At 37.7% G+C, this 27139-nt stretch overlaps 1 protein-coding gene and 22 non-coding genes across 23 annotated transcripts; all 23 read left to right on the top strand.

The window, feature by feature from the left end:
* The first annotated feature begins 4258 nt into the window (after positions 1-4258).
* Positions 4259-4331, top strand: trnav-aac (transfer RNA valine (anticodon AAC)). The gene has a single exon. It is a non-coding gene; the product is annotated as a tRNA-Val (tRNA).
* A 3066-nt stretch (positions 4332-7397) lies between these two features.
* On the top strand, positions 7398-8984 carry LOC109864672 (uncharacterized). The gene is made up of 8 exons (XM_031798284.1): positions 7398-7521; positions 7639-7688; positions 7810-7879; positions 7965-8033; positions 8145-8243; positions 8366-8446; positions 8557-8734; positions 8875-8984. The coding sequence occupies exons 1-8, from the start codon at positions 7408-7410 to the stop codon at positions 8982-8984; spliced, it is 771 nt and encodes a 256-aa protein (XP_031654144.1). The 5' UTR covers positions 7398-7407.
* A 2147-nt stretch (positions 8985-11131) lies between these two features.
* trnaa-ugc (transfer RNA alanine (anticodon UGC)) lies at positions 11132-11203 on the top strand. Its single transcript has one exon. It is a non-coding gene; the product is annotated as a tRNA-Ala (tRNA).
* Positions 11204-12052: 849 nt separating this feature from the next.
* trnaa-ugc (transfer RNA alanine (anticodon UGC)) lies at positions 12053-12124 on the top strand. Its single transcript has one exon. It is a non-coding gene; the product is annotated as a tRNA-Ala (tRNA).
* An 849-nt stretch (positions 12125-12973) lies between these two features.
* trnaa-ugc (transfer RNA alanine (anticodon UGC)) lies at positions 12974-13045 on the top strand. The gene has a single exon. It is a non-coding gene; the product is annotated as a tRNA-Ala (tRNA).
* Positions 13046-13891: 846 nt separating this feature from the next.
* Positions 13892-13963, top strand: trnaa-ugc (transfer RNA alanine (anticodon UGC)). The gene has a single exon. It is a non-coding gene; the product is annotated as a tRNA-Ala (tRNA).
* Positions 13964-14816: 853 nt separating this feature from the next.
* On the top strand, positions 14817-14888 carry trnaa-ugc (transfer RNA alanine (anticodon UGC)). Its single transcript has one exon. It is a non-coding gene; the product is annotated as a tRNA-Ala (tRNA).
* Positions 14889-15504: 616 nt separating this feature from the next.
* On the top strand, positions 15505-15576 carry trnaa-ugc (transfer RNA alanine (anticodon UGC)). Its single transcript has one exon. It is a non-coding gene; the product is annotated as a tRNA-Ala (tRNA).
* A 616-nt stretch (positions 15577-16192) lies between these two features.
* Positions 16193-16264, top strand: trnaa-ugc (transfer RNA alanine (anticodon UGC)). Its single transcript has one exon. It is a non-coding gene; the product is annotated as a tRNA-Ala (tRNA).
* Positions 16265-17102: 838 nt separating this feature from the next.
* Positions 17103-17174, top strand: trnaa-ugc (transfer RNA alanine (anticodon UGC)). Its single transcript has one exon. It is a non-coding gene; the product is annotated as a tRNA-Ala (tRNA).
* A 617-nt stretch (positions 17175-17791) lies between these two features.
* trnaa-ugc (transfer RNA alanine (anticodon UGC)) lies at positions 17792-17863 on the top strand. The gene has a single exon. It is a non-coding gene; the product is annotated as a tRNA-Ala (tRNA).
* Positions 17864-19120: 1257 nt separating this feature from the next.
* trnaa-ugc (transfer RNA alanine (anticodon UGC)) lies at positions 19121-19192 on the top strand. The gene has a single exon. It is a non-coding gene; the product is annotated as a tRNA-Ala (tRNA).
* Positions 19193-19808: 616 nt separating this feature from the next.
* trnaa-ugc (transfer RNA alanine (anticodon UGC)) lies at positions 19809-19880 on the top strand. Its single transcript has one exon. It is a non-coding gene; the product is annotated as a tRNA-Ala (tRNA).
* Positions 19881-20493: 613 nt separating this feature from the next.
* Positions 20494-20565, top strand: trnaa-ugc (transfer RNA alanine (anticodon UGC)). The gene has a single exon. It is a non-coding gene; the product is annotated as a tRNA-Ala (tRNA).
* Positions 20566-21179: 614 nt separating this feature from the next.
* Positions 21180-21251, top strand: trnaa-ugc (transfer RNA alanine (anticodon UGC)). The gene has a single exon. It is a non-coding gene; the product is annotated as a tRNA-Ala (tRNA).
* Positions 21252-21866: 615 nt separating this feature from the next.
* Positions 21867-21938, top strand: trnaa-ugc (transfer RNA alanine (anticodon UGC)). Its single transcript has one exon. It is a non-coding gene; the product is annotated as a tRNA-Ala (tRNA).
* Positions 21939-22554: 616 nt separating this feature from the next.
* trnaa-ugc (transfer RNA alanine (anticodon UGC)) lies at positions 22555-22626 on the top strand. The gene has a single exon. It is a non-coding gene; the product is annotated as a tRNA-Ala (tRNA).
* A 616-nt stretch (positions 22627-23242) lies between these two features.
* Positions 23243-23314, top strand: trnaa-ugc (transfer RNA alanine (anticodon UGC)). The gene has a single exon. It is a non-coding gene; the product is annotated as a tRNA-Ala (tRNA).
* A 614-nt stretch (positions 23315-23928) lies between these two features.
* On the top strand, positions 23929-24000 carry trnaa-ugc (transfer RNA alanine (anticodon UGC)). Its single transcript has one exon. It is a non-coding gene; the product is annotated as a tRNA-Ala (tRNA).
* Positions 24001-24615: 615 nt separating this feature from the next.
* trnaa-ugc (transfer RNA alanine (anticodon UGC)) lies at positions 24616-24688 on the top strand. Its single transcript has one exon. It is a non-coding gene; the product is annotated as a tRNA-Ala (tRNA).
* Positions 24689-25288: 600 nt separating this feature from the next.
* trnaa-ugc (transfer RNA alanine (anticodon UGC)) lies at positions 25289-25360 on the top strand. Its single transcript has one exon. It is a non-coding gene; the product is annotated as a tRNA-Ala (tRNA).
* A 614-nt stretch (positions 25361-25974) lies between these two features.
* trnaa-ugc (transfer RNA alanine (anticodon UGC)) lies at positions 25975-26046 on the top strand. Its single transcript has one exon. It is a non-coding gene; the product is annotated as a tRNA-Ala (tRNA).
* A 615-nt stretch (positions 26047-26661) lies between these two features.
* trnaa-ugc (transfer RNA alanine (anticodon UGC)) lies at positions 26662-26733 on the top strand. The gene has a single exon. It is a non-coding gene; the product is annotated as a tRNA-Ala (tRNA).
* The last annotated feature ends 406 nt before the right edge of the window (positions 26734-27139 follow it).

The following is a 27139-nucleotide window of genomic DNA, read 5'->3' as shown; positions in this document are numbered from 1 at the left end:
TGAATATTTTCAAAGTACTAACAAGAAAATAGACAATTGAACAAGAGTGATCAAACGTTCTTCAGAATAAAGAAAGTGCCAGAAATTTGCAGACGTAAACTTGTGTCTGTTCTTTTTACTATTGCAGGCCACCTCAGCTACACATGTACTCTGTCTGCACACGCATCCACGCATGCACATACACACGGACAAACACACACTAATGTTCTCTCTCTTGTGTTTGTCAGCAGTTCATCGTGGCCCTGTCGTTCGCCTCCTTCACCAAAGCTCTGTCAAGGACCTACATGAAGAGTGCCATCACTCAGAGAGACACTTTGACCTGTCCAGCTCTCTCATCGGACTCATAGACGGCAGCTTTGAGATGGGTATCAACAATAACTTTGAGTTTCTTGAGAATTCATGTAGTAAAAACCAGATACAGACTACAGTATGATCCATTTTTTTTGTGGCTCAGAGTCTGCTCTCAATACTGTCCAGTTTTATAGTTGTTCCTATTAATTTATTGACTGTCTTTTGTCCATGACTCTACTGTCAAACCCCTAACATTGTTTTATTTGATGCTCTGTTGTTGCAGTCTAGTATCCAAACTGATATGCCATTTTTAGTTGAAGAAAAACGGTGTTTATAATTTGTGATTCCTGACTACTGTAGTGTTGTGGTTTCTTGCAGGTAACCTGCTGTTCCTGGCTGTGGTCAGCCATTTTGGGGCGAAGCTGCACCGGCCCAGGCTCATTGCTATGGGCAGTTTTCTCATGGCTGTAGGATCCTTCCTCACAGGCCTGCCACACTTCTTCATGGGACGATAAAACAACTGAAATACTGGTTAAACTTGTACTTGTAGAGATACTCCAATGCGGAGGATAGTTTCACTTTAGAAATAAAAAAATGTATGCAGTTGTTGATTAATCTCAGTTAATTTAGAACTAAAGTCTTGCGTAATTGGTCAGCTGCTTGATTATGTTTTGGGGCCATACATGTTAAGAGAAGGGATTAACTTGTTATGGCTGCAATCCCGTTAACGGGATAAGTGTCATCAACAAACGCTGAATAGCATAGCGCTACATTCAATAAATATTACTAAAAATATTTATATTCATGAAATCACAAGTGCAATATAGGATAACACAGCTTAGCCTTTTGTTAATCCACCTGTCAGATTTTGAAATTATGTGTCACGATCGTCGTATGGAGTAGACCAAAGCGCAGCGTGGTTAGAATACATTCTTCTTTATTAAATGAAGAACACGAAGAACACTTAAACAAAAACAACAAAACGACGTGACTGCTATATAAACAATGTGCTAACGTGCAACATAACATAGACAATAACCCACGAAATACCCAAAGAAGATGGCTGCCTAAATATGGTTCCCAATCAGAGACAACGATAAACACCTGCCTCTAATTGAGAACCAATCTAGGCAACCATAGACCAACATAAACAGCTAGATGAAAACAACCCCATAAATCTACAAAAACCCCTAGACAGTACAAACACCCTAGAATAAGACAAAAACACACATATCACCCATGTCACACCGTGTCCTAACCAAAATAATAAAGAAAACAAAGAATACTAAGGTCAGGGTGTGACATTATGCTTTACAGCGAAAGCAATCCAAGCGTTTGTGTAAGTTTATCGATCGCTCGACAAAACATTAAGTACACTTAGCATCAAGTAGCTCGGTTATTTTTATATCCAAAATACCTCAGTTTGTTTGGCTCGTTATGTTCAGAAATCCACAGGAAAGAGCGGTCACGACAACGCACACAAATTCCAAATAGTTTCCATAATGTCCACAGAAACATGTCAAACGTTTTTTATAATCAATCCTCAGGTTGTTTTTAAAATACATAATCGATAATATATATCCACTGCAAATGTCTTTCACAGTAGGAGAGGGAAAAGCAATAGCTGTCCAAACTCTGTTGCGCGAGCAAAACTCATGTGACCACTTGCCGCAATGTTATCTTTCTGGCTCATTTTTCAAATTAAAAGCCTGAAACTATGTCTGAAGACTGTTGACACCTTGAGGAAGCGATAGGGAAAGGAATCTGGTTGATATCCCTTTAAATGGAGCAAAGGGAGGTTATGGAACATGGAGTTTTCAAAATAGAAGCCACTTCCTGTTTTGATTTTCCTCAGGTTTTCACCTGCCATATCAGTTCTGTTATACTCACAGACAATTACCCCACTCTTCCACCAAGGCACCTGCAAGTACTCAGACATTTCTGGGGGGAATGGCCCTAGCTCTCACCCTCCAATCCAACAGGTCCCAGATGTGCTCAATGGGATTGAGATCCGGGCTCTTCACTGACCATGGCAGAACACTGATATTCCTGTCTTGCAGGAAATCATGCACAGAACGAGCAGTATGGCAGGTGTCATTGTCATGCTGGAGGGTCATGTCAGGATGAGCCTGCAGGCAGGGTACCACATGAGGGAGGAGGATCTTCCCTGTAATACACAGCGTTGAGACTGCCTGCAATGACAACAAGCTTAGTCCGATGATGCTGTGACACACTGCGCCAGACCATGACAGACCCTCCACCTCCAAATCGATCTCGCTCCAGAGTACAGGCCTCGGTGTAATGCTCATTCCTTCAACGATAAACGTAAATCCGAGCATCACCCCTGGTGAGACAAACCGCGACTCGTCAGTGAAGAGCACTTTTTGGCAGTCCTGTCTGGTCCAGCGACGGTGGGTTTGTGCCCATAGGCGACGCTGTTGCCGGTGATGTCTAATGAGGACCTGCCTTACAACAGGCCTACAAGCCCTCAGTTCAGCCTCTCAGCTTATTGCGGAAAGTCTGAGCACTGATGTAGGGATTGTATGTGGGAAACATGGGAAACAGTGTTTAAACCCTTTACAATGAAGATCTGTGAAGTTACTTGGATTTTTATGAATTATCTTTGAAAGACAGGGTCCTAAAAAAGGGACATTTTATTTTTTTTGCTGAGTTTATATATATATATATAGTATTTACAAATTCACCACATTTATGATTTTATATGGGAATCAAAAAGCTTTCATTAATGTTCACCATGTGCTGATGTGCTCAGCACTGTCAACATGTAATAATTACCGTAGTTGTAAAAGAGACTTATTTCCATAAATGACTAATTTTTGAAATTTTTATTCATGCAATGAATATCTGTAAAATTTGGTTTACTCCTTGCTGATAGTTCTAGCAGCAGTTTCTGTAGTGTAGTGATTATCACGTACGCTTTACACGCGAAAGGTCCCCGGTTTCATCCTGAGTGGAAACAGGACTCTTTGACACATGCAATAATTACCATATTTGGAACAGAGAAATCTTCATGTCAAAAATGCCTTCCTTTGGAAATTTGAATTTATGCAATGAATATCTGTAAAATTCGGTTTACTCCTTGCTGATAGTTCTTGCAGAAGTTTCTATAGTGTAGTGGTTATCATGTTCGCTTAACACGTGAAAGGTCCCCAGTTCGAAACCGAGTGGAAACAGTGCTCTTTGTCACATGCAATAATTACCGTAGTTGTGAAAGAGACTTATTTCCATAAATGCCTAATTTTAGACATTTTAATTCATGCAATGAATATCTGTAAAATTCAGTTTACTCCTTAGTGACAATTCAAGCAGCAGAACGCGAACGTTCCCCGGTTTCATCCTGGGTGGAAACAGGGCTCTTTGACACATACAATAATTACTGTAGGTGTGAGAGATTTTTTTCCATAAATGCCTTACTTTGGAAATTCGAATTTATGCAATGAATATCTGTAAAAATCAGTTTATTCCTTGCTGATAGTTCTAGCAGTGTTACGGTTTTCTAGGTGTGATGAAGGAGAGTCGGACCAAAACGCAGCGTGTAGATTGCGATCCATGTTTAATGAAAACGTAAAACTCGAATCAATACAAATGCACTACAAAACAACAAACTTAACGTAATGAAAACCGAAACAGCCTATACTGGTGTAAACTAACATAGAGACAGGAACAAAGACATCAGGACAATCACCCACGACAAACTCAAAGAATATGGCTGCCTAAATATGGTTCCCAATCAGAGACAATGATAAGCACCTGCCTCTGATTGAGAACCACTCCAGACAGCCATAGACTTTGCTAGATAACCCCACTAGCTACAATCCCCAATACATACATGCCAAAACCCCAAGACAAAACACACCACAATACAAAAACTCCATGCCACACCCTGGCCTGACCCAATACATGAAGAAAAACACAAAATACTTAGACCAGGGCGTGACAAGCAGAAGTTTCTATAGTGTAGTGGTTATCATGTTCGCTTAACACGCGAAAGGTCCCCGGTTAGAAACCGGGTGGAAACAGTGCCCGTTGTCACATGCTATAATTACCGTAGTTGTAATAGAGATTTTTTTTCATAAATGCCTCATTTTAGAAATGTTTATTCATGCAATGAATATCTATAAAATTTGGGTTTACTCCTTGCTGATAGTTCTTGCAGAAGTTTCTGTAGTGTAGTGGTTACGCTTAACATGCTAAAGGTCCCCGGGTGGAAACAGTGCGCTTTTTCACATGCAATAATTACCGTAGTTGTAAAATAGACTTATTTCCATAAATGCCTAATTTTAGACATTTTAATTCATGCAATGAATATTTGTAAAATTCAGTACGCTTAACACGCGAACGTTCCCCGGTTTGAAACCGGGTGGAAACAGTACTCTTTGTCACATGCAATAAGTAATGTATTTGTAATAGATATTTTTTTCATAAATGCCTCATTTCAGAAATTTTTATTCATGAACAAGGAGTCAATGCAGTTTAAAGATACATGGGGGTTTGTATGATAGTGTCAAATTTCAAAAATATTAAAATATTGGAGTTTGGGGACTGGAGGGGATAATAGTCAAGTTGGGAAATATTCAGATATTCCTGTTGAAAAAGAGAAAAGACAGAAAGATATAATCTTACAGTATATTAAATTCATCCCATTGGGTCAAAACTGGTTGAATAAACGTTGTTTCCACTTCATTTCAACCACAAAAAAATCTATGTGATGACGGTGAATCACCAGAGAAAACACAATTGGATTTTTTTCACCCACCTTTTAACCAACATTTTTGGTTGATTTCACATTTTGGTTGAGTTCCCAAATTTGATATCAAAATTAGACATTGAACTGATGTCTGTGCCCAGTGGGATTGGATTTCTGTAATCATATCAGCTCATTTGTCACACTTCTAATAATCTAGAGAGAATCTACCTTTCTTTGAGGTTAACCTTTGAGATGAGCTCCCTCAAGGATTCTCTCTCTTTCCTCGGAGCGAATTTGTCCCACATTTGAGCAAAGTCGCCATTGGTGACCACGTTTCTCAAGATATTGCGACCATGATGCCTGTGGACAAAGATATTAATATCATCTTAAACGTGTAACATATCAAATAATTTCTGCTGTCTGTGATTAAAAACGGTACTCAATTGATGGCAACCTGAGAAAAAATAAGACATACATTAGGTAGAATTTGTAAGAGGGTCGTTTGAGTAATGCACCGCATTACCTGATCTACGAATCATCTCAACAATATAACAAATGGGTATTAACCGTTCGTTATTATGAAAATCTTAGCGAATCTGCACAGCGCTTGGCTCAGGCCGACCATTGTGATCAAGTAGGGTTGTCTTCATTAGGCACCAAACAGAAGGAAGGAAACTGAACTGGACTCATTTACATTTGTAATTTTTACCCCAATTTTGTGGTATTCAATTGATAGTGACAATCTTTTCCCATCGCTGCAACTCCCGTAAGGACTCTGGAGAGGCGAAGTCCTCCGAAACACAACCCAGCCAAGCCGCACTGCTTCTTGACACAATGCCCGCTTAACCTGGAAGCACCAATGTGTCGGAGGAAACACCATACACCTGGCGACTGTGTCCGTGCATTGCACCCCGCCCACCACAGGAGGTCACTAGTTGGCGATGGGAGAAGAACATCCCTGCCGGCCAAACATCCCGGCTAAGCTTTTGGCTTTTTAACTTTCAAACCCACATGAGTGCCTGGACTTGGATTTTCCTATGCCACGTAGAACTTATTTGTGTTTATAATTTTTCCTTTTTGTTTTCAATTACTATTCCCCTCCAAGAGAACCTGTGGTTGTTTTGGAATACCTCAAATCTGCAATTCAATCCATGGCACCCTTTAGCATAGATGCTGTAGACACCCGACAATGTGGCTTTTAAAGTCAATTTCAATTTGTATTCGTGTAAAACACTGCAGATGTTGAAGCCGGTAATTCCCCATTTTCTATTGATTCATGAAACATAGCAAGAATGAAAGGAATCAATTTATCATTGAATGCTTTATAAAACTTGCTTATTAACCAATCATTTCCAGGGGACGTATTGTCTTTAAGGCTTTTAATACAGTGTTTCATCTCAATTTCAGATAACTCATCATCACAAAAATCACTGAAATCATTATCTATCTTCATAGCAATGTTTGCAACACGTTATGCTCTATCAACTGAGCTACGAAGGAGCACATCGACGTCACTAGAATGATGACAAGCAATTTTTACGGATTCTAAAAGGAATCATAGATTTCTAAACTCATTTCTATGGCACCACAGTTGTCAATTTTGTAAACAATCATTTTCGAACGTGTGTTGCCAAGAGACATCTAACTGACGTTCTATGGAACGTTTTCTGTGCGAAAACAACAACTTCCGTTTGCTGCTGACAACAAACTTGTTTGATTTTTGAGACCTGAGAACAATCGACTGGAAAATGCCTGGGTGCTTTTCAAGACTGGCGGAGAGAGTGCGTGGACGTCGGTGGCCTACTGCGTCGACAGGTTGTTCAAATTCATTTGTGGCTTGTTTTTCTTGTCTTTTTCTGTTTTGCAGGGTTCGTGATCGTCGACAGGTGGACAGCGATAGCGACTTCGAAGAGGGTAAGTGGAGTTTACAACTCTTCTTTTACTACATTTAACAATGTCATTATAATTTGCGAAATGTTGTGTATTTCTATCATTCAGACTTGGCAAAAATGCTTGTGCTAGAAATGTTGTAGCTAGCTAGCTTGCAAGCTAACATTAACTTTAGTAACTGTTGCTAAGCAATCGACTTTTGCTACCTAGCTAGCTAGTATTAGCAATTATGATACGTTTTAAGTCCTAACAATAGTTTATTTTATATTCCAATGTTCCTCATTTTAGAAACAACTGTCCTGGATGAGGTCCAGTTGGATGTGCCATTGGATGATGTGCCAGATGTTCCACAGCTGCCAGTCCTCCTTGATGTCCAGAATGCTGCTATCATCCTTGAGGATGTGCCAGATGTGCAGACTATCCTTGAGGTACAATTTTCTGAAAGTTTGGGGTTTTAGGTGTGTTGTGTGTGTTTTGTACAGCAGACTGATGTTTCAGTGGTGTACGCTACTCTCCACATGGGGCTGGACGGGCTTCTCTCCTCTTCAGCGTGGTCGGAGGCTGCCTCCTTCTCTACGCCCACCACTCAGCAGTTCACTGACCCAGAGCCTGAGGGCCACAACTGCTATGAGGTCAGACGTTACACACACATACTATTGACTAGGAGCATTAAGATCCTTCCATTGACCGATTGTTTGTTATGTCGTTGCACTGGTCACTGATTTTGAATGCTTGTTTTGTTGTCGTAGGGCTGGGAGGAGGACCTGCTGCCTGAGGAGAGGGAGGTTCCTCTGCTAAAGTGAGTTCCTCTAAATGTCTGTGTAGTCTGGGCTTGTCAGATGCTGAAGGATAGTGGTCATAATGCTGTTATCCCCCATTGACTCTAATGGTTGACATGCTCCATTCCCTCCCTTTCACAGCCTCTACCTTACCACCAAGAGAGTGGAGGACATCGCCCTGAGGCTCGTCTCCCTGCGCCAGGCCTTCACTGTGAGTGGACCCACTTTTCTTTTTCTCTCTGTGACTTCTTGTTCTGTCTCCTAGAGGAAGATGTCTCACCCTAACTCTTCCCTAGACCCTGCTTGGTTCCAACCTGAACAGGAACCATCTGTTTGTGGCGGGAAAGGTCCTCCTGGGCGCACTGGTTCAGGCCAACCACATGATAACTCACCAACTCATTCTCTTTCAAGGGAAAGAGAGCGTCCCTGAGGGGAAATGTGTTCTGTTCACTAAGATGCTCTTTTCTTTGTCATAGGACGAGGCCAAGTTCATCCGTACCTATAACGATTTTGTGGACTACCTGAGTGACCCCTCCAAGTGGAATGACATTGAGAGGGAGCTGGCTGAGGCAAAGGTGAGTTCATTAACTCTTTCAAGTTTCACTGAGTTCTTCCACATGCATGTCTTTTATACATCACAGCAGCTGATCTATATGAAATCATTCCTATTTTCTCCAAATGTGTTTTCTTGTCCTAGATCCATCATGTGAACATGATAGATGTCCTCTTTGAGCTGGTGCTGTTTGGGATGATGACAGCTCAGAAGTCCCTGATGGTGGTAAGTAGCATCTCACTGGTACATGTTTTGATCTCTCTCTATTAGCAGTTTCACTTAAATTCCTCTTCTCTTCTATTCACTCCTCTTTTCTCCTCCTTTGTTTCCTTTAGCACCCTGGTGGGTTCGTGGAGCGTCTGTTCGCTCTCCTGTACTCCTTCCTGCCCACTGCTGCCAACATGGAGCCAGAGGCTGACAGATACCTGCTGCTGCTCAATGTAAGAGTCAAGAGGTTACTTCCTGTTTACTTCCATATTCTTAGTGTACTTCCTTTTTACTTCCTTATTTATGGTTAATCCGGTTTCAATGCCATTTTAGGGGGAGTATTTCTAATTGTCTCTTCTCTCTCCTCTTGATAAGCTAGTAAACTCAGAGCCATTTTATATGTGTTGTGTGGTGTTCTCTTCAGGGCAGCCTGATGGCTCTGCTAGATGACATCTTTGGCCAGCAGCTGGCCTGGTACTTTAACCCAGAGTCGCTGGTCACTGAGCTCTCCAGCCTCCTGGAGTACCACTTGGAGAGCCTCATGACCAGCATGTAGTCCTACTGCAGGGACCATACTCCTTTCTCCTTCTCTCTCTCTTTTGAAGGAATTGAGGACTTAAAGTGCTTTGTTGAACCCTGATTAGTTAACACCCATTAATTTGATGTATTCTCTTGTTTTCTCTCCCCACAGGATTATTGTGACACTTTGCCACCCAACAGGGATCACCAATGCACTACATTACTTTGCACTGAATTAGACTTTTTTTAAATAAAATAAGTTGAATTTCAAAAACATTTTTGTTTCCGTCTTTTCATCTATTTGATTTTATGACCATTTTCTCTTCCTAGAGGTATAATACTAATATTAGATTATTACATTAACAATTATGCTTTATTATCTGCATATGGAAATAAAAAACAACATTTAGTTGATTTACAGATACTACAGGCCCACACTTTATATGGTTTTGTACTGTGGTTTGTGATACTGTACTATTTAAAAACATGTAGGACTACATACACAGAGTGCACAATATATTAGGAACATCTTCCTAATATTGAGTTGCACACTCTTTTCCCCTCAGAACAGCCTCATTTCGGCATGGACTCTACAAGCTGCCCTAAGCGTTCCACAAGGATGCTGGCCCATGATGTGTCAAGTTGGCTGGACGTCCTTTGGGTGGTGGACCATTCTTGAGACACATGGGAAACGGTTGACCATGAAAAAACAGCAGTGTTGAAGTTCTTGACACACTTAACCCGGTGCGCCTGGCACCTACTACCATGCCCCGTTCAAAGGCAATTAACTCAGTTGTCTTGCCGAATCACCCTCTGAATGACACACACAATCCATGTCTCAATTCTCTCAAGGTTTTAAAATGTTTCTTTACTCCCCTTCATCTACACTGATTGAAGTGTATTCAACAAGTGACATCAATAAGGTCCTAGTGAAAGCTATGTCATGGAAAGAGCAGGTGTCCTCAATGTTTTGTATTATCAGTGTGTGTAGTAACCTGGTACAGTATAAAGTATACCACTAGAGGGGATAATTGCTTCAGTCTTGAATGTTACTTCTCGCTATCCCTACTCTACATTAACAGTCTGCATTGTAGACTCCGGTAACTTGGGTATCTTATTTTTTTATATTTGCCATTAATGCCTGAACCATTTACCATCTTTCCCACTGACACCAGTAATGTTAGCGTTCATGTGAGAGAGGGTGTAGTAGTGCATACTGACCACTAGTTGGATCATAGTGTGGGTGGTGGAGTTTATGCAGGAACACAGAGGGAAGAGGCATTCTCCATCAATATTACATGATCATGGCCAATTATGCAAATTAGGTGATGACGTCATTTAGCGTCTTTTAGGACAGCCAAAAGCTACTTTCCTTACTGAGGAGTTGGCAACACTGCTAACTTTAAACATCAGCTATCTGAGCAGCTAACCGATCACTGCAGCTGTACATTGCCCATCTGTAAATAGCCCACCCAATCTACCGACCTCATCCCCATTCGGTTTTTATTTACTTTCTGCACTTTTGCACACCAGTATTTCTACTTGCACATCATCATCTGCTCATCTATCACTCCAGTGTTCATTTACTAAATTGTGATTACTTCGCTACTATGGCCTATTTATTGCCTTTTCTTTCCCCCCCTTCTATTTTGTTATTGACTGTGTGCTTGTTTGTTCCATGTGTTACTCTGTGTTGTTATTTGTGTTGCACTGCTTTACTTTATTTTGGCCAGGTCACAGTGGTGTTTTCTCACATTGCAATTGAAAGTTTTTTCTATTGTCTCTTTTTGGTCCATTTAGATTGTTAATGTAGATTGTATAGAATTATTAATTTTTATGTTATGGTTAAAAATGTTAATGTTTTACTGTGACTTGTCGTAGGCTCCTAAGTAGACCATAAGGTTAAAAACCAAACCAAATTAAGAAAACGAAACTGAAAAACAAAAAAATACAATTAAAAACTAAGTTGCTCCGCCAGAGTGTCTCTTTTGGGTCACTTTTGCTGGTCCCAAGCTCGGATTTGTTTGTTCCATGTGTAACTCTGTGTTGTTGTTTGTGTTGCACTGCTTTGCTTTATCTTGGCCAGGTCGCAGTGGTGTATGAGAACTTGTCCTGAACTGGCTTACCTGGTTAAATAAAAGTGACATTTAAAAATATAAGCAACATTTTTTTCTTTCCCAGGAAGGGGATGTAGCTCAGTGGTAGAATGCATGCTTTGCATGTATGAGGTCCTGGGTTCAATCCTCAGCTTCTCCATGTTTTTTTGCAAAGACCCAACTTCTACTTTCCAGAATGTTGAAATTCTAAGCAGGAAACAGAGATGTGCAAAATCATTTGGTATTGTAATCTGAAGAATATGCGTTCAATCCCTGTTAGTACATTTATAGAACAGAAGTGGCATGGTTGCCAACTTTTATGTCATAATTTTCAAAAACTGAAGTTCATGTTTTCGATCCCTGTCCGTACCTGTTTTAAGAATTGCTGCTATCATTTCATTGTAGTTTCAATGTAGTGGTGTATATAAAAAGTACATTGTATTAATAGTTCACCCCTCCACTTCCAGACTGTATATGAATGTGGGAAGCCGCCGCTGGCTGATCCCGCCCTGGCTTACATAAAAATTAAAAACAAATTAACCTGAATTAGGGCCAGACTAGTTACCATCATTTTCTCACATTGCAATTGAAAGTTTTTTCTATTGTCTCTTTTTGGTCCATTTAGATTGTTAATGTAGATTGTATAGAATTATTAATTTTTATGTTATGGTTAAAAATGTTAATGTTTTACTGTGACTTGTCGTAGGCTCCTAAGTGGACCATAATGTTAAAAACCAAACCAAATTAAGAAAACGAAACTGAAAAACAAAAAAATACAATTAAAAACTAAGTTGCTCCGCCAGAGTGTCTCTTTTGGGTCACTTTTGCTGGTCCCAAGCTCGGATTTGTTTGTTCCATGTGTAACTCTGTGTTGTTGTTTGTGTTGCACTGCTTTGCTTTATCTTGGCCAGGTCGCAGTGGTGTATGAGAACTTGTCCTGAACTGGCTTACCTGGTTAAATAAAAGTGACATTTGAAAATATAAGCAACATTATTTTCTTTCCCAGGAAGGGGATGTAGCTCAGTGGTAGAATGCATGCTTTGCATGTATGAGGTCCTGGGTTCAATCCTCAGCTTCTCCATGTTTTTTTGCAAAGACCCAACTTCTACTTTCCAGAATGTTGAAATTCTAAGCAGGAAACAGAGATGTGCAAAATCATTTGGTCTTGTAATCTGAAGAATATGCGTTCAATCCCTGTTAGTACATTTATAGAACAGAAGTGGCATGGTTGCCAACTTTTATGTCATAATTTTCAAAAACTGAAGTTCATGTTTTCGATCCCTGTCCGTACCTGTTTTAAGAATTGCTGCTATCATTTCAATGTAGTTTCAATGGAGTGGTGTATATAAAAAGTACATTGTATTAATAGTTCACCCCTCCGCTTCCAGACTGTATATGAATGTGGGAAGCCGCCGCTGGCTGATCCCGCCCTGGCTTACGTAAAAAAAATAAAAAAATAAACCTGAATTAGGGCCAGACTAGTTACCATCATTTTCTCACATTGCAATTGAACGTTTTTTCTCTTGTCTCTTTTTGGTCCATTTAGATTGTTAATGTAGATTGTATAGAATTAATAATTTTTATGTTATGGTTAAAAATGTTAATGTTTTACTGTGACTTGTCGTAGGCTCCTAAGTGGACCATAAGGTTAAAAACCAAACCAAATTAAGAAAACGAAACTGAAAAACAAAAGAATACAATTGAAAAATAAGTTGCTCCGCCAGAGTGTCTCTTTTGGGTCACTTTTGCTGGTCCCAAGCCCGGATTTGTTTGTTCCATGTGTAACTCTGTGTTGTTGTTTGTGTTGCACTGCTTTGCTTTATCTTGGCCAGGTCGCAGTGGTGTATGAGAACTTGTCCTGAACTGGCTTACCTGGTTAAATAAAAGTGACATTTAAAAATATAAGCAACATTTTTTTCTTTCCCAGAAAGGGGATGTAGCTCAGTGGTAGAATGCATGCTTTGCATGTATGAGGTCCTGGGTTCAATCCTCAGCTTCTCCATTTTTTTTTTGCAAAGACCCAACTTCTACTTTCCAGAATGTTGAAATTCTAAGCAGGAAACAGAGATGTGCAAAATCATTTGGTCTTGTAATCTGAAGAATATGCGTTCAATCCCTGTTAGTACATTTATAGAACAAAAGTGGCATGGTTGCCAACTTTTATGTCATAATTTTCAAAAACTGAAGTTCATGTTTTCGATCCCTGTCCGTACCTGTTTTAAGAATTGCTGCTATCATTTCATTGTAGTTTCAATGTAGTGGTGTATATAAAAAGTACATTGTATTAATAGTTCACCCCTCCACTTCCAGACTGTATATGAATGTGGGAAGCCGCCGCTGGCTGATCCCGCCCTGGCTTACATAAAAAAAATAAACCTGAATTAGGGCCAGACTAGTTACCATCATTTTCTCACATTGCAATTGAAAGTTTTTTCTATTGTCTCTTTTTGGTCCATTTAGATTGTTAATGTAGATTGTATAGAATTATAAATTTTTATGTTATGGTTAAAAATGTTAATGTTTTACTGTGACTTGTCGTAGGCTCCTAAGTGGACCATAAGGTTAAAAACCAAACCAAATTAAGAAAACGAAACTGAAAATCAAAAAAATACAATTAAAAACTAAGTTGCTCCGCAGAGTGTCTCTTTTGGGTCACTTTTGTTGGTCCCAAGTCCGGATTTGTTTGTTCCATGTGTAACTCTGTGTTGTTGTTTGTGTTGCACTGCACTGCTTTGCTTTATCTTGGCCAGGTCGCAGTGGTGTATGAGAACTTGTCCTTAACTGGCTTACCTGGTGAAATAAAAGTGACATTTAAAAAAATAAGCAACATTTTTTTCTTTTCTAGAAAGGGGATGTAGCTCAGTGATAGAGCGCATGCTTTGCATGTATGAGGTCCTGGGTTCAATCCCCAGCTTCTCCATGTTTTTTTGCAAAGACCCAACTTCTACTTTCCAGAATGTCGAAATTCTAAGCAGGAAACAGAGATGTGCAAAATCATTTGGTCTTGTAATCTGAAGAATATGCGTTCAATCCCTGTTAGTACATTAATAGAACAGAAGTGGCATGGTTGCCAACTTTTATGTCATCATTTTCAAAAACTGAAGTTCATGTTTTCGATCCCTGTCCGTACCTGTTTTAAGAATTGCTGCTATCATTTCATTGTAGTTTCAATAGAGTGGTGTATATAAAAAGTACATTGTATTAATAGTTCACCCCTCCACTTCCAGACTGTATATGAATGTGGGAAGCTGCCGCTGGCTGATCCCGCCCTGGCTTACATTAAAAAAATAAAAAATAAACCTGAATTAGGGCCAGACTAGTTACCATCATTTTCTCACATTGCAATTGAAAGTTTTTTCTATTGTCTCTTTTTGGTCCATTTAGATTGTTAATGTAGATTGTATAGAATTATTTATTTGTATTCTTATGTTATGGTTAAAAAAATTTATGTTTTACTGTGACTTGTCGTAGGCTCCTAAGTAGACCATAAGGTTAAAAACCAAACCAAATTAAGAAAACTAAACTGAAAAACAAAAAAATACAATTAAAAACTAAGTTGCTCCGCCAGAGTGTCTCTTTTGGGTCACTTTTGTTGGTCCCAAGCCCGGATTTGTTTGTTCCATGTGTAACTCTGTGTTGTTGTTTGTGTTGCACTGCTTTGTTTTATCTTGGCCAGGTCGCAGTGGTGTATGAGAACTTGTCCTTAACTGGCTTACCTGGTTAAATAAAAGTTACATTTAAAAAAATATGCAACATTTTTTAATTCCCAGAAAGGGGATGTAGCTCAGTGGTAGAGTGCATGCTTTGCATGTATGAGGTCCTGGGTTCAATCCCCAGCTTCTCCATGTTTTTTTGCAAAGACCCAACTTCTACTTTCCAGAATGCTGAAATTCTAAGCAGGAAACAGAGATGTGCAAAATCATTTGGTCTTGTAATCTGAAGAATATGCCTTCGCCCTGGCTTACATAAAAAAATACAAAAATTTACCTGAATTAGGGCCAGACTAGTTACCATCATTTTCTCACATTGCAATTGAAAGTCTTTTCTATTGTCTCTTTTTGGTCCATTTATATTGTTAATGTAGATTGTATAGAATTATTTATTATTATTTTTATGTTATGGTTAAAAATGTTAATGTTTTACTGTGACTTGTCGTAGGCTCCTAAGTAGACCATAAGGTTAAAAACCAAACCAAATTAAGAAAACTAAACTGAAAAACAAAAAAATACAATTAAAAACTAAGTTGCTCCGCCAGAGTGTCTCTTTTGGGTCACTTTTGTTGGTCCCAAGACCGGATTTGTTTGTTCCATGTGTAACTCTGTGTTGTTGTTTGTGTTGCACTGCTTTGCTTTATCTTGGCCAGGTCGCAGTGGTGTATGAGAACTTGTCCTTAACTGGCTTACCTGGTTAAATAAAAGTGACATTTAAAAAAATAAGCAACATTTTTTTACTTCCCAGAAAGGGGATGTAGCTCAGTGGTAGAGTGCATGCTTTGCATGTATGAGGTCCTGGGTTCAATCCCCAGCTTCTCCATGTTTTTTTGCAAAGACCCAACTTCTACTTTCCAGAATGTTGAAAATCTAAGCAGGAAACAGAGATGTGCAAAATCATTTGGTATTGTAATCTGAAGAATATGCCTTCGCCCTGGCTTACATAAAAAAAATACAAAAATTAACCTGAATTAGTGACAGACTAGTTACCATCATTTTCTCACATTGCAATTGAAAGTTTTTTCTATGGTCTCTTTTTGGTCCATTTAGATTGTTAATGTAGATTGTATAGAATTATTTATTATTATTTTTATGTTATGGTTAAAAATGTTAATGTTTTACTGTGACTTGTCTTAGGCTCCTAAGTAGACCATAAGGTTAAAAACCAAACCAAATTAAGAAAACTAAACTGAAAAACAAAAAAATACAATTAAAAACTAAGTTGCTCCGCCAGAGTGTCTCTTTTGGGTCACTTTTGTTGGTCCCAAGACCGGATTTGTTTGTTCCATGTGTAACTCTGTGTTGTTGTTTGTGTTGCACTGCTTTGCTTTATCTTGGCCAGGTCGCAGTGGTGTATGAGAACTTGTCCTTAACTGGCTTACCTGGTTAAATAAAAGTGACATTTAAAAAAATAAGCAAATTTTTTTACTTCCCAGAAAGGGGATGTAGCTCAGTGGTAGAGTGCATGCTTTGCATGTATGAGGTCCTGGGTTCAATCCCCAGCTTCTCCATGTTTTTTTGCAAAGACCCAACTTCTACTTTCCAGAATGTTGAAAATCTAAGCAGGAAACAGAGATGTGCAAAATCATTTGGTATTGTAATCTGAAGAATATGCCTTCGCCCTGGCTTACATAAAAAAAATACAAAAATTAACCTGAATTAGTGACAGACTAGTTACCATCATTTTCTCACATTGCAATTGAAAGTTTTTTCTATGGTCTCTTTTTGGTCCATTTAGATTGTTAATGTAGATTGTATAGAATTATTTATTATTATTTTTATGTTATGGTTAAAAATGTTAATGTTTTACTGTGACTTGTCTTAGGCTCCTAAGTAGACCATAAGGTTAAAAACCAAACCAAATTAAGACAACTAAACTGAAAAACAAAAAAATACAATTAAAAACTAAGTTGCTCCGCCAGAGTGTCTCTTTTGGGTCACTTTTGTTGGTCCCAAGACCGGATTTGTTTGTTCCATGTGTAACTCTGTGTTGTTGTTTGTGTTGCACTGCTTTGCTTTATCTTGGCCAGGTCTCAGTGGTGCATGAGAACTTGTCCTTAACTGGCTTACCTGGTTAAATATAAGTGACATTTAAAAAAATAAGCAACATTTTTTTCTTTCCCAGAAAGGGGAATAAGCAAAAGAAAAAAAATAAGCAACATTTTTTTCTTTCCCAGAAAGGGGATGTAGCTCAGTGGTGTGTTGTTGTTTGTGTTGCACTGCTTTGCTTTATCTTGGCCAGGTCTCAGTGGTGCATGAGAACTTGTCCTTAACTGGCTTACCTGGTTAAATATGGTTAAATATAAGTGACATTTAAAAAAATAAGCAACATTTTTTAATTCCCAGAAAGGGGATGTAGCTCAGTGGTAGAGTGCATGCTTTGCATGTATGAGGTCCTGGGTTCAATCCCCAGCTTCTCCATGTTTTTTTGCAAAGACCCAACTTCTACTTTCCAGAATGTTGAAAATCTAAGCAGGAAACAGAGATGTGCAAAATCATTTGGTATTGTAATCTGAAGAATATGCCTTCGCCCTGGCTTACATAAAAAAAATACAAAAATTAACCTGAATTAGTGACAGACTAGTTACCATCATTTTCTCACATTGCAATTGAAAGTTTTTTCTATGGTCTCTTTTTGGTCCATTTAGATTGTTAATGTAGATTGTATAGAATTATTTATTATTATTTTTATGTTATGGTTAAAAATGTTAATGTTTTACTGTGACTTGTCTTAGGCTCCTAAGTAGACCATAAGGTTAAAAACCAAACCAAATTAAGACAACTAAACTGAAAAACAAAAAAATACAATTAAAAACTAAGTTGCTCCGCCAGAGTGTCTCTTTTGGGTCACTTTTGTTGGTCCCAAGACCGGATTTGTTTGTTCCATGTGTAACTCTGTGTTGTTGTTTGTGTTGCACTGCTTTGCTTTATCTTGGCCAGGTCGCAGTGGTGTATGAGAACTTGTCCTTAACTGGCTTACCTGGTTAAATAAAAGTGACATTTAAAAAAATAAGCAACATTTTTTTACTTCCCAGAAAGGGGATGTAGCTCAGTGGTAGAGTGCATGCTTTGCATGTATGAGGTCCTGGGTTCAATCCCCAGCTTCTCCATGTTTTTTTGCAAAGACCCAACTTCTACTTTCCAGAATGTTGAAAATCTAAGCAGGAAACAGAGATGTGCAAAATCATTTGGTATTGTAATCTGAAGAATATGCCTTCGCCCTGGCTTACATAAAAAAAATACAAAAATTTACCTGAATTAGTGACAGACTAGTTACCATCATTTTCTCACATTGCAATTGAAAGTTTTTTCTATGGTCTCTTTTTGGTCCATTTAGATTGTTAATGTAGATTGTATAGAATTATTTATTATTATTTTTATGTTATGGTTAAAAATGTTAATGTTTTACTGTGACTTGTCTTAGGCTCCTAAGTAGACCATAAGGTTAAAAACCAAACCAAATTAAGACAACTAAACTGAAAAACAAAAAAATACAATTAAAAACTAAGTTGCTCCGCCAGAGTGTCTCTTTTGGGTCACTTTTGTTGGTCCCAAGACCGGATTTGTTTGTTCCATGTGTAACTCTGTGTTGTTGTTTGTGTTGCACTGCTTTGCTTTATCTTGGCCAGGTCTCAGTGGTGCATGAGAACTTGTCCTTAACTGGCTTACCTGGTTAAATATAAGTGACATTTAAAAAAATAAGCAACATTTTTTTCTTTCCCAGAAAGGGGAATAAGCAAAAGAAAAAAAATAAGCAACATTTTTTTCTTTCCCAGAAAGGGGATGTAGCTCAGTGGTGTGTTGTTGTTTGTGTTGCACTGCTTTGCTTTATCTTGGCCAGGTCTCAGTGGTGCATGAGAACTTGTCCTTAACTGGCTTACCTGGTTAAATATGGTTAAATATAAGTGACATTTAAAAAAATAAGCAACATTTTTTTCTTTCCCAGAAAGGGGATGTAGCTCAGTGCAACATCCATTTAGATTGTTAATGTAGATTGTATAGAATTATTTATTATTATTTTTATATTATGGTTAAAAATGTTAATGTTTTACTGTGACTTGTCGTAGGCTCCTAAGTAGACCATAAGGTTAAAAACCAAACCAAATTAAGAAAACTAAACTGAAAAACAAAAAAATACAATTAAAAACTAAGTTGCTCCGCCAGAGTGTCTCTTTTGGGTCACTTTTGTTGGTCCCAAGACCGGATTTGTTTGTTCCATGTGTAACTCTGTGTTGTTGTTTGTGTTGCACTGCTTTGCTTTATCTTGGCCAGGTCGCAGTGGTGTATGAGACCTTGTCCTTAGCTGGCTTACCTGGTGAAATAAAAGTGACATTTAAAAAAATAGGCAACATTTTTTTTCCTAGAAAGGGGATGTAGCTCAGTGGTAGAGCGCATGCTTTGCATGTATGAGGTCCTGTGTTCAATCCCCAGCTTCTCCATGTTTTTTTGCAAAGACCCAACTTCTACTTTCCAGAATGCTGAAATTCTAAGCAGGAAACAGAGATGTGCAAAATCATTTGGTCTTGTAATCTGAAGAATATGCCTTCGCCCTGGCTTACATTAATTTTTTTTTTTTTAAACCTGAATTAGGGCCAGACTAGTTACCATCATTTTCTCACATTGCAATTGAAAGTTTTTTCTATGGTCTCTTTTTGGTCCATTTAGATTGTTAATGTAGATTGTATAGAATTATTTATTATTATTTTTATGTTATGGTTAAAAAATTTAATGTTTTACTGTGACTTGTCGTAGGCTCCTAAGTAGACCATAAGGTTAAAAACCAAACCAAATTAAGAAAACTAAACTGAAAAACAAAAAAATACAATTAAAAACTAAGTTGCTCCGCCAGAGTGTCTCTTTTGGGTCACTTTTGTTGGTCCCAAGACCGGATTTGTTTGTTCCATGTGTAACTCTGTGTTGTTGTTTGTGTTGCACTGCTTTGCTTTATCTTGGCCAGGTCGCAGTGGTGCATGAGAACTTGTCCTTAACTGGCTTACCTGGTTAAATATAAGTGACATTTAAAAAAATAAGCAAAATTTTTTTCTTTCCCAGAAAGGGGATGTAGCTCAGTGGTAGAGCGCATGCTTTGCATGTATGAGGTCCTGGGTTCAATCCCCAGCTTCTCCATCTTTTTTTGCAAAGACCCAACTTCTACTTTCCAGAATGTTTAAATTCTAAGCAGGAAACAGAGATGTGCAAAATCATTTGGTCTTGTAATCTGAAGAATATGCGTTCGCCCTGGCTTACATAAAAAAATACAAAAATTAACCTGAATTAGGGCCAGACTAGTTACCATCATTTTCTCACATTGCAATTGAAAGTCTTTTCTATTGTCTCTTTTTGGTCCATTTAGATTGTTAATGTAGATTGTATAGAACTATTTATTATTATTTTTATGTTATGGTTAAAAATGTTAATGTTTTACTGTGACTTGTCGTAGGCTCCTAAGTAGACCATAAGGTTAAAAACCAAACCAAATTAAGAAAACTAAACTGAAAAACAAAAAAATACAATTAAAAACTAAGTTGCTCCGCCAGAGTGTCTCTTTTGGGTCACTTTTGTTGGTCCCAAGACCGGATTTGTTTGTTCCATGTGTAACTCTGTGTTGTTGTTTGTGTTGCACTGCTTTGCTTTATCTTGGCCAGGTCGCAGTGGTGCATGAGAACTTGTCCTTAACTGGCTTACCTGGTTAAATAAAAGTGACATTTAAAAAAATAGGCAACATTTTTTTTCCTAGAAAGGGGATGTAGCTCAGTGGTAGAGTGCATGCTTTGCATGTATGAGGTCCTGGGTTCAATCCCCAGCTTCTCCATGTTTTTTTGCAAAGACCCAACTTCTACTTTCCAGAATGTTGAAAATCTAAGCAGGAAACAGAGATGTGCAAAATCATTTGGTCTTGTAATCTGAAGAATATGCCTTCGCCCTGGCTTACATAAAAAAAATACAAAAATTAACCTGAATTAGTGACAGACTAGTTACCATCATTTTCTCACATTGCAATTGAAAGTTTTTTCTATGGTCTCTTTTTGGTCCATTTAGATTGTTAATGTAGATTGTATAGAATTATTTATTATTATTTTTATGTTATGGTTAAAAATGTTAATGTTTTACTGTGACTTGTCTTAGGCTCCTAAGTAGACCATAAGGTTAAAAACCAAACCAAATTAAGACAACTAAACTGAAAAACAAAAAAATACAATTAAAAACTAAGTTGCTCCGCCAGAGTGTCTCTTTTGGGTCACTTTTGTTGGTCCCAAGCCCGGATTTGTTTGTTCCATGTGTAACTCTGTGTTGTTGTTTGTGTTGCACTGCTTTGCTTTATCTTGGCCAGGTCGCAGTGGTGTATGAGAACTTGTCCTTAACTGGCTTACCTGGTGAAATAAAAGTGACATTTAAAAAAATAGGCAACATTTTTTTTCCTAGAAAGGGGATGTAGCTCAGTGGTAGAGCGCATGCTTTGCATGTATGAGGTCCTGGGTTCAATCCCCAGCTTCTCCATGTTTTTTTGCAAAGACCCAACTTCTACTTTCCAGAATGCTGAAATTCTAAGCAGGAAACAGAGATGTGCAAAATCATTTGGTCTTGTAATCTGAAGAATATGCCTTCGCCCTGGCTTACATTAAAAAAAAAAATTTAAACCTGAATTAGGGCCAGACTAGTTACCATCATTTTCTCACATTGCAATTGAAAGTTTTTTCTATGGTCTCTTTTTGGTCCATTTAGATTGTTAATGTAGATTGTATAGAATTATTTATTTTTATTCTTATGTTATGGTTAAAAAATTTAATGTTTTACTGTGACTTGTCGTAGGCTCCTAAGTAGACCATAAGGTTAAAAACCAAACCAAATTAAGAAAACTAAACTGAAAAACAAAAAAATACAATTAAAAACTAAGTTGCTCCGCCAGAGTGTCTCTTTTGGGTCACTTTTGTTGGTCCCAAGACCGGATTTGTTTGTTCCATGTGTAACTCTGTGTTGTTGTTTGTGTTGCACTGCTTTGCTTTATCTTGGCCAGGTCTCAGTGGTGCATGAGAACTTGTCCTTAACTGGCTTACCTGGTTAAATATAAGTGACATTTAAAAAAATAAGCAACATTTTTTTCTTTCCCAGAAAGGGGATGTAGCTCAGTGGTAGAGCGCATGCTTTGCATGTATGAGGTCCTGGGTTCAATCCCCAGCTTCTCCATCTTTTTTTGCAAAGACCCAACTTCTACTTTCCAGAATGTTTAAATTCTAAGCAGGAAACAGAGATGTGCAAAATCATTTGGTCTTGTAATCTGAAGAATATGCGTTCGCCCTGGCTTACATAAAAAAATACAAAAATTAACCTGAATTAGGGCCAGACTAGTTACCATCATTTTCTCACATTGCAATTGAAAGTCTTTTCTATTGTCTCTTTTTGGTCCATTTAGATTGTTAATGTAGATTGTATAGAATTATTTATTATTATTTTTATGTTATGGTTAAAAATGTTAATGTTTTACTGTGACTTGTCGTAGGCTCCTAAGTAGACCATAAGGTTAAAAACCAAACCAAATTAAGAAAACTAAACTGAAAAACAAAAAAATACAATTAAAAACTAAGTTGCTCCGCCAGAGTGTCTCTTTTGGGTCACTTTTGTTGGTCCCAAGACCGGATTTGTTTGTTCCATGTGTAACTCTGTGTTGTTGTTTGTGTTGCACTGCTTTGCTTTATCTTGGCCAGGTCGCAGTGGTGCATGAGAACTTGTCCTTAACTGGCTTACCTGGTTAAATATAAGTGACATTTAAAAAAATAAGCAACATTTTTTTCTTTCCCAGAAAGGGGATGTAGCTCAGTGGTAGAGCGCATGCTTTGCATGTATGAGGTCCTGGGTTCAATCCCCAGCTTCTCCATCTTTTTTTGCAAAGACCCAACTTCTACTTTCCAGAATGTTTAAATTCTAAGCAGGAAACAGAGATGTGCAAAATCATTTGGTCTTGTAATCTGAAGAATATGCGTTCGCCCTGGCTTACATAAAAAAATACAAAAATTAACCTGAATTAGGGCCAGACTAGTTACCATCATTTTCTCACATTGCAATTGAAAGTCTTTTCTATTGTCTCTTTTTGGTCCATTTAGATTGTTAATGTAGATTGTATAGAATTATTTATTATTATTTTTATGTTATGGTTAAAAATGTTAATGTTTTACTGTGACTTGTCGTAGGCTCCTAAGTAGACCATAAGGTTAAAAACCAAACCAAATTAAGAAAACTAAACTGAAAAACAAAAAAATACAATTAAAAACTAAGTTGCTCCGCCAGAGTGTCTCTTTTGGGTCACTTTTGTTGGTCCCAAGACCGGATTTGTTTGTTCCATGTGTAACTCTGTGTTGTTGTTTGTGTTGCACTGCTTTGCTTTATCTTGGCCAGGTCGCAGTGGTGCATGAGAACTTGTCCTTAACTGGCTTACCTGGTTAAATATAAGTGACATTTAAAAAAATAAGCAACATTTTTTTCTTTCCCAGAAAGGGGATGTAGCTCAGTGGTAGAGCGCATGCTTTGCATGTATGAGGTCCTGGGTTCAATCCCCAGCTTCTCCATCTTTTTTTGCAAAGACCCAACTTCTACTTTCCAGAATGTTTAAATTCTAAGCAGGAAACAGAGATGTGCAAAATCATTTGGTCTTGTAATCTGAAGAATATGCCTTCGCCCTGGCTTACATAAAAAATACAAAAATTAACCTGAATTAGGGCCAGACTAGTTACCATCATTTTCTCACATTGCAATTGAAAGTCTTTTCTATGGTCTCTTTTTGGTCCATTTAGATTGTTAATGTAGATTGTATAGAATTATTTATTATTATTTTTATGTTATGGTTAAAAATGTTAATGTTTTACTGTGACTTGTCGTAGGCTCCTAAGTAGACCATAAGGTTAAAAACCAAACCAAATTAAGAAAACTAAACTGAAAAACAAAAAAATACAATTAAAAACTAAGTTGCTCCGCCAGAGTGTCTCTTTTGGGTCACTTTTGTTGGTCCCAAGACCGGATTTGTTTGTTCCATGTGTAACTCTGTGTTGTTGTTTGTGTTGCACTGCTTTGCTTTATCTTGGCCAGGTCGCAGTGGTGCATGAGAACTTGTCCTTAACTGGCTTACCTGGTTAAATATAAGTGACATTTAAAAAAATAAGCAACATTTTTTCTTTCCCAGAAAGGGGATGTAGCTCAGTGGTAGAGCGCATGCTTTGCATGTATGAGGTCCTGGGTTCAATCCCCAGCTTCTCCATCTTTTTTTGCAAAGACCCAACTTCTACTTTCCAGAATGTTTAAATTCTAAGCAGGAAACAGAGATGTGCAAAATCATTTGGTCTTGTAATCTGAAGAATATGCGTTCGCCCTGGCTTACATAAAAAAATACAAAAATTAACCTGAATTAGGGCCAGACTAGTTACCATCATTTTCTCACATTGCAATTGAAAGTCTTTTCTATTGTCTCTTTTTGGTCCATTTAGATTGTTAATGTAGATTGTATAGAATTATTTATTATTATTTTTATGTTATGGTTAAAAATGTTAATGTTTTACTGTGACTTGTCGTAGGCTCCTAAGTAGACCATAAGGTTAAAAACCAAACCAAATTAAGAAAACTAAACTGAAAAACAAAAAAATACAATTAAAACTAAGTTGCTCCGCCAGAGTGTCTCTTTTGGGTCACTTTTGTTGGTCCCAAGACCGGATTTGTTTGTTCCATGTGTAACTCTGTGTTGTTGTTTGTGTTGCACTGCTTTGCTTTATCTTGGCCAGGTCGCAGTGGTGCATGAGAACTTGTCCTTAACTGGCTTACCTGGTTAAATAAAAGTGACATTTAAAAAAATAAGCAACATTTTTTTACTTCCCAGAAAGGGGATGTAGCTCAGTGGTAGAGCTGCATGCTTTGCATGTATGAGGTCCTGGGTTCAATCCCCAGCTTCTCCATGTTTTTTTGCAAAGACCCAACTTCTACTTTCCAGAATGTTGAAATCTAAGCAGGAAACAGAGATGTGCAAAATCATTTGGTCTTGTAATCTGAAGCCCTGGCTTACATTAAAAAATACAAAAATTAACCTGAATTAGGGCCAGACTAGTTACCATCATTTTCTCACATTGCAATTGAAAGTCTTTTCTATTGTCTCTTTTTGGTCCATTTAGATTGTTAATGTAGATTGTATAGAATTATTTATTATTATTTTATGTTATGGTTAAAAATGTTAATGTTTTACTGTGACTTGTCGTAGGCTCCTAAGTAGACCATAAGGTTAAAAACCAAACCAAATTAAGAAACTAAACTGAAAAACAAAAAAATACAATTAAAAACTAAGTTGCTCCGCCAGAGTGTCTCTTTTGGGTCACTTTTGTTGGTCCCAAGACCGGATTTGTTTGTTCCATGTGTAACTCTGTGTTGTTGTTTGTGTTGCACTGCTTTGCTTTATCTTGGCCAGGTCGCAGTGGTGCATGAGAACTTGTCCTTAACTGGCTTACCTGGTTAAATATAAGTGACATTTAAAAAAATAAGCAACATTTTTTTCTTCCCAGAAAGGGGATGTAGCTCAGTGGTAGAGCGCATGCTTTGCATGTATGAGGTCCTGGGTTCAATCCCCAGCTTCTCCATCTTTTTTTGCAAAGACCCAACTTCTACTTTCCAGAATGTTTAAATTCTAAGCAGGAAACAGAGATGTGCAAAATCATTTGGTCTTGTAATCTGAAGAATATGCGTTCGCCCTGGCTTACATAAAAAAATACAAAAATTAACCTGAATTAGGGCCAGACTAGTTACCATCATTTTCTCACATTGCAATTGAAAGTCTTTTCTATTGTCTCTTTTTGGTCCATTTAGATTGTTAATGTAGATTGTATAGAATTATTTATTATTATTTTTATGTTATGGTTAAAAATGTTAATGTTTTACTGTGACTTGTCGTAGGCTCCTAAGTAGACCATAAGGTTAAAAACCAAACCAAATTAAGAAAACTAAACTGAAAAACAAAAAAATACAATTAAAAACTAAGTTGCTCCGCCAGAGTGTCTCTTTTGGGTCACTTTTGTTGGTCCCAAGACCGGATTTGTTTGTTCCATGTGTAACTCTGTGTTGTTGTTTGTGTTGCACTGCTTTGCTTTATCTTGGCCAGGTCGCAGTGGTGCATGAGAACTTGTCCTTAACTGGCTTACCTGGTTAAATATAAGTGACATTTAAAAAATAAGCAACATTTTTTCTTTCCCAGAAAGGGGATGTAGCTCAGTGGTAGAGCGCATGCTTTGCATGTATGAGGTCCTGGGTTCAATCCCCAGCTTCTCCATCTTTTTTTGCAAAGACCCAACTTCTACTTTCCAGAATGTTTAAATTCTAAGCAGGAAACAGAGATGTGCAAAATCATTTGGTCTTGTAATCTGAAGAATATGCGTTCGCCCTGGCTTACATAAAAAAATACAAAAATTAACCTGAATTAGGGCCAGACTAGTTACCATCATTTTCTCACATTGCAATTGAAAGTCTTTTCTATGGTCTCTTTTTGGTCCATTTAGATTGTTAATGTAGATTGTATAGAATTATTTATTATTATTTTTATGTTATGGTTAAAAATGTTAATGTTTTACTGTGACTTGTCGTAGGCTCCTAAGTAGACCATAAGGTTAAAAACCAAACCAAATTAAGAAAACTAAACTGAAAAACAAAAAAATACAATTAAAAACTAAGTTGCTCCGCCAGAGTGTCTCTTTTGGGTCACTTTTGTTGGTCCCAAGACCGGATTTGTTTGTTCCATGTGTAACTCTGTGTTGTTGTTTGTGTTGCACTGCTTTGCTTTATCTTGGCCAGGTCGCAGTGGTGCATGAGAACTTGTCCTTAACTGGCTTACCTGGTTAAATATAAGTGACATTTAAAAAAATAAGCAACATTTTTTCTTTCCCAGAAAGGGGATGTAGCTCAGTGGTAGAGCGCATGCTTTGCATGTATGAGGTCCTGGGTTCAATCCCCAGCTTCTCCATCTTTTTTTGCAAAGACCCAACTTCTACTTTCCAGAATGTTGAAATTCTAAGCAGGAAACAGAGATGTGCAAAATCATTTGGTCTTGTAATCTGAAGAATATGCGTTCGCCCTGGCTTACATAAAAAAATACAAAAATTAACCTGAATTAGGGCCAGACTAGTTACCATCATTTTCTCACATTGCAATTGAAAGTCTTTTCTATTGTCTCTTTTTGGTCCATTTAGATTGTTAATGTAGATTGTATAGAATTATTTATTATTATTTTTATGTTATGGTTAAAAATGTTAATGTTTTACTGTGACTTGTCGTAGGCTCCTAAGTAGACCATAAGGTTAAAAACCAAACCAAATTAAGAAAACTAAACTGAAAAACAAAAAAATACAATTAAAAACTAAGTTGCTCCG

The sequence above is a fragment of the Oncorhynchus kisutch genome, linkage group LG19 (assembly GCF_002021735.2).
Source record: "Oncorhynchus kisutch isolate 150728-3 linkage group LG19, Okis_V2, whole genome shotgun sequence".
In the NCBI taxonomy this organism is placed as follows: domain Eukaryota; kingdom Metazoa; phylum Chordata; class Actinopteri; order Salmoniformes; family Salmonidae; genus Oncorhynchus; species Oncorhynchus kisutch.
Note: the sequence above shows the minus strand (reverse complement) of the source record. Positions and strands in the feature narration are given on the sequence as shown.

Coding starts and splice junctions, on each gene's coding strand:
- LOC109864672 (XM_031798284.1), top strand. CDS start 7,408: ATGGGGCTGGACGGGCTTCTCTCCTCTTCAGCGTGGTCGGAGGCTGCC. Junction 7,522..7,638: donor AGGGCCACAACTGCTATGAG/GTCAGACGTTAC, acceptor TTGTTGTCGTAG/GGCTGGGAGGAGGACCTGCT. Junction 7,880..7,964: donor CCCTGCGCCAGGCCTTCACT/GTGAGTGGACCC, acceptor ACTCTTCCCTAG/ACCCTGCTTGGTTCCAACCT.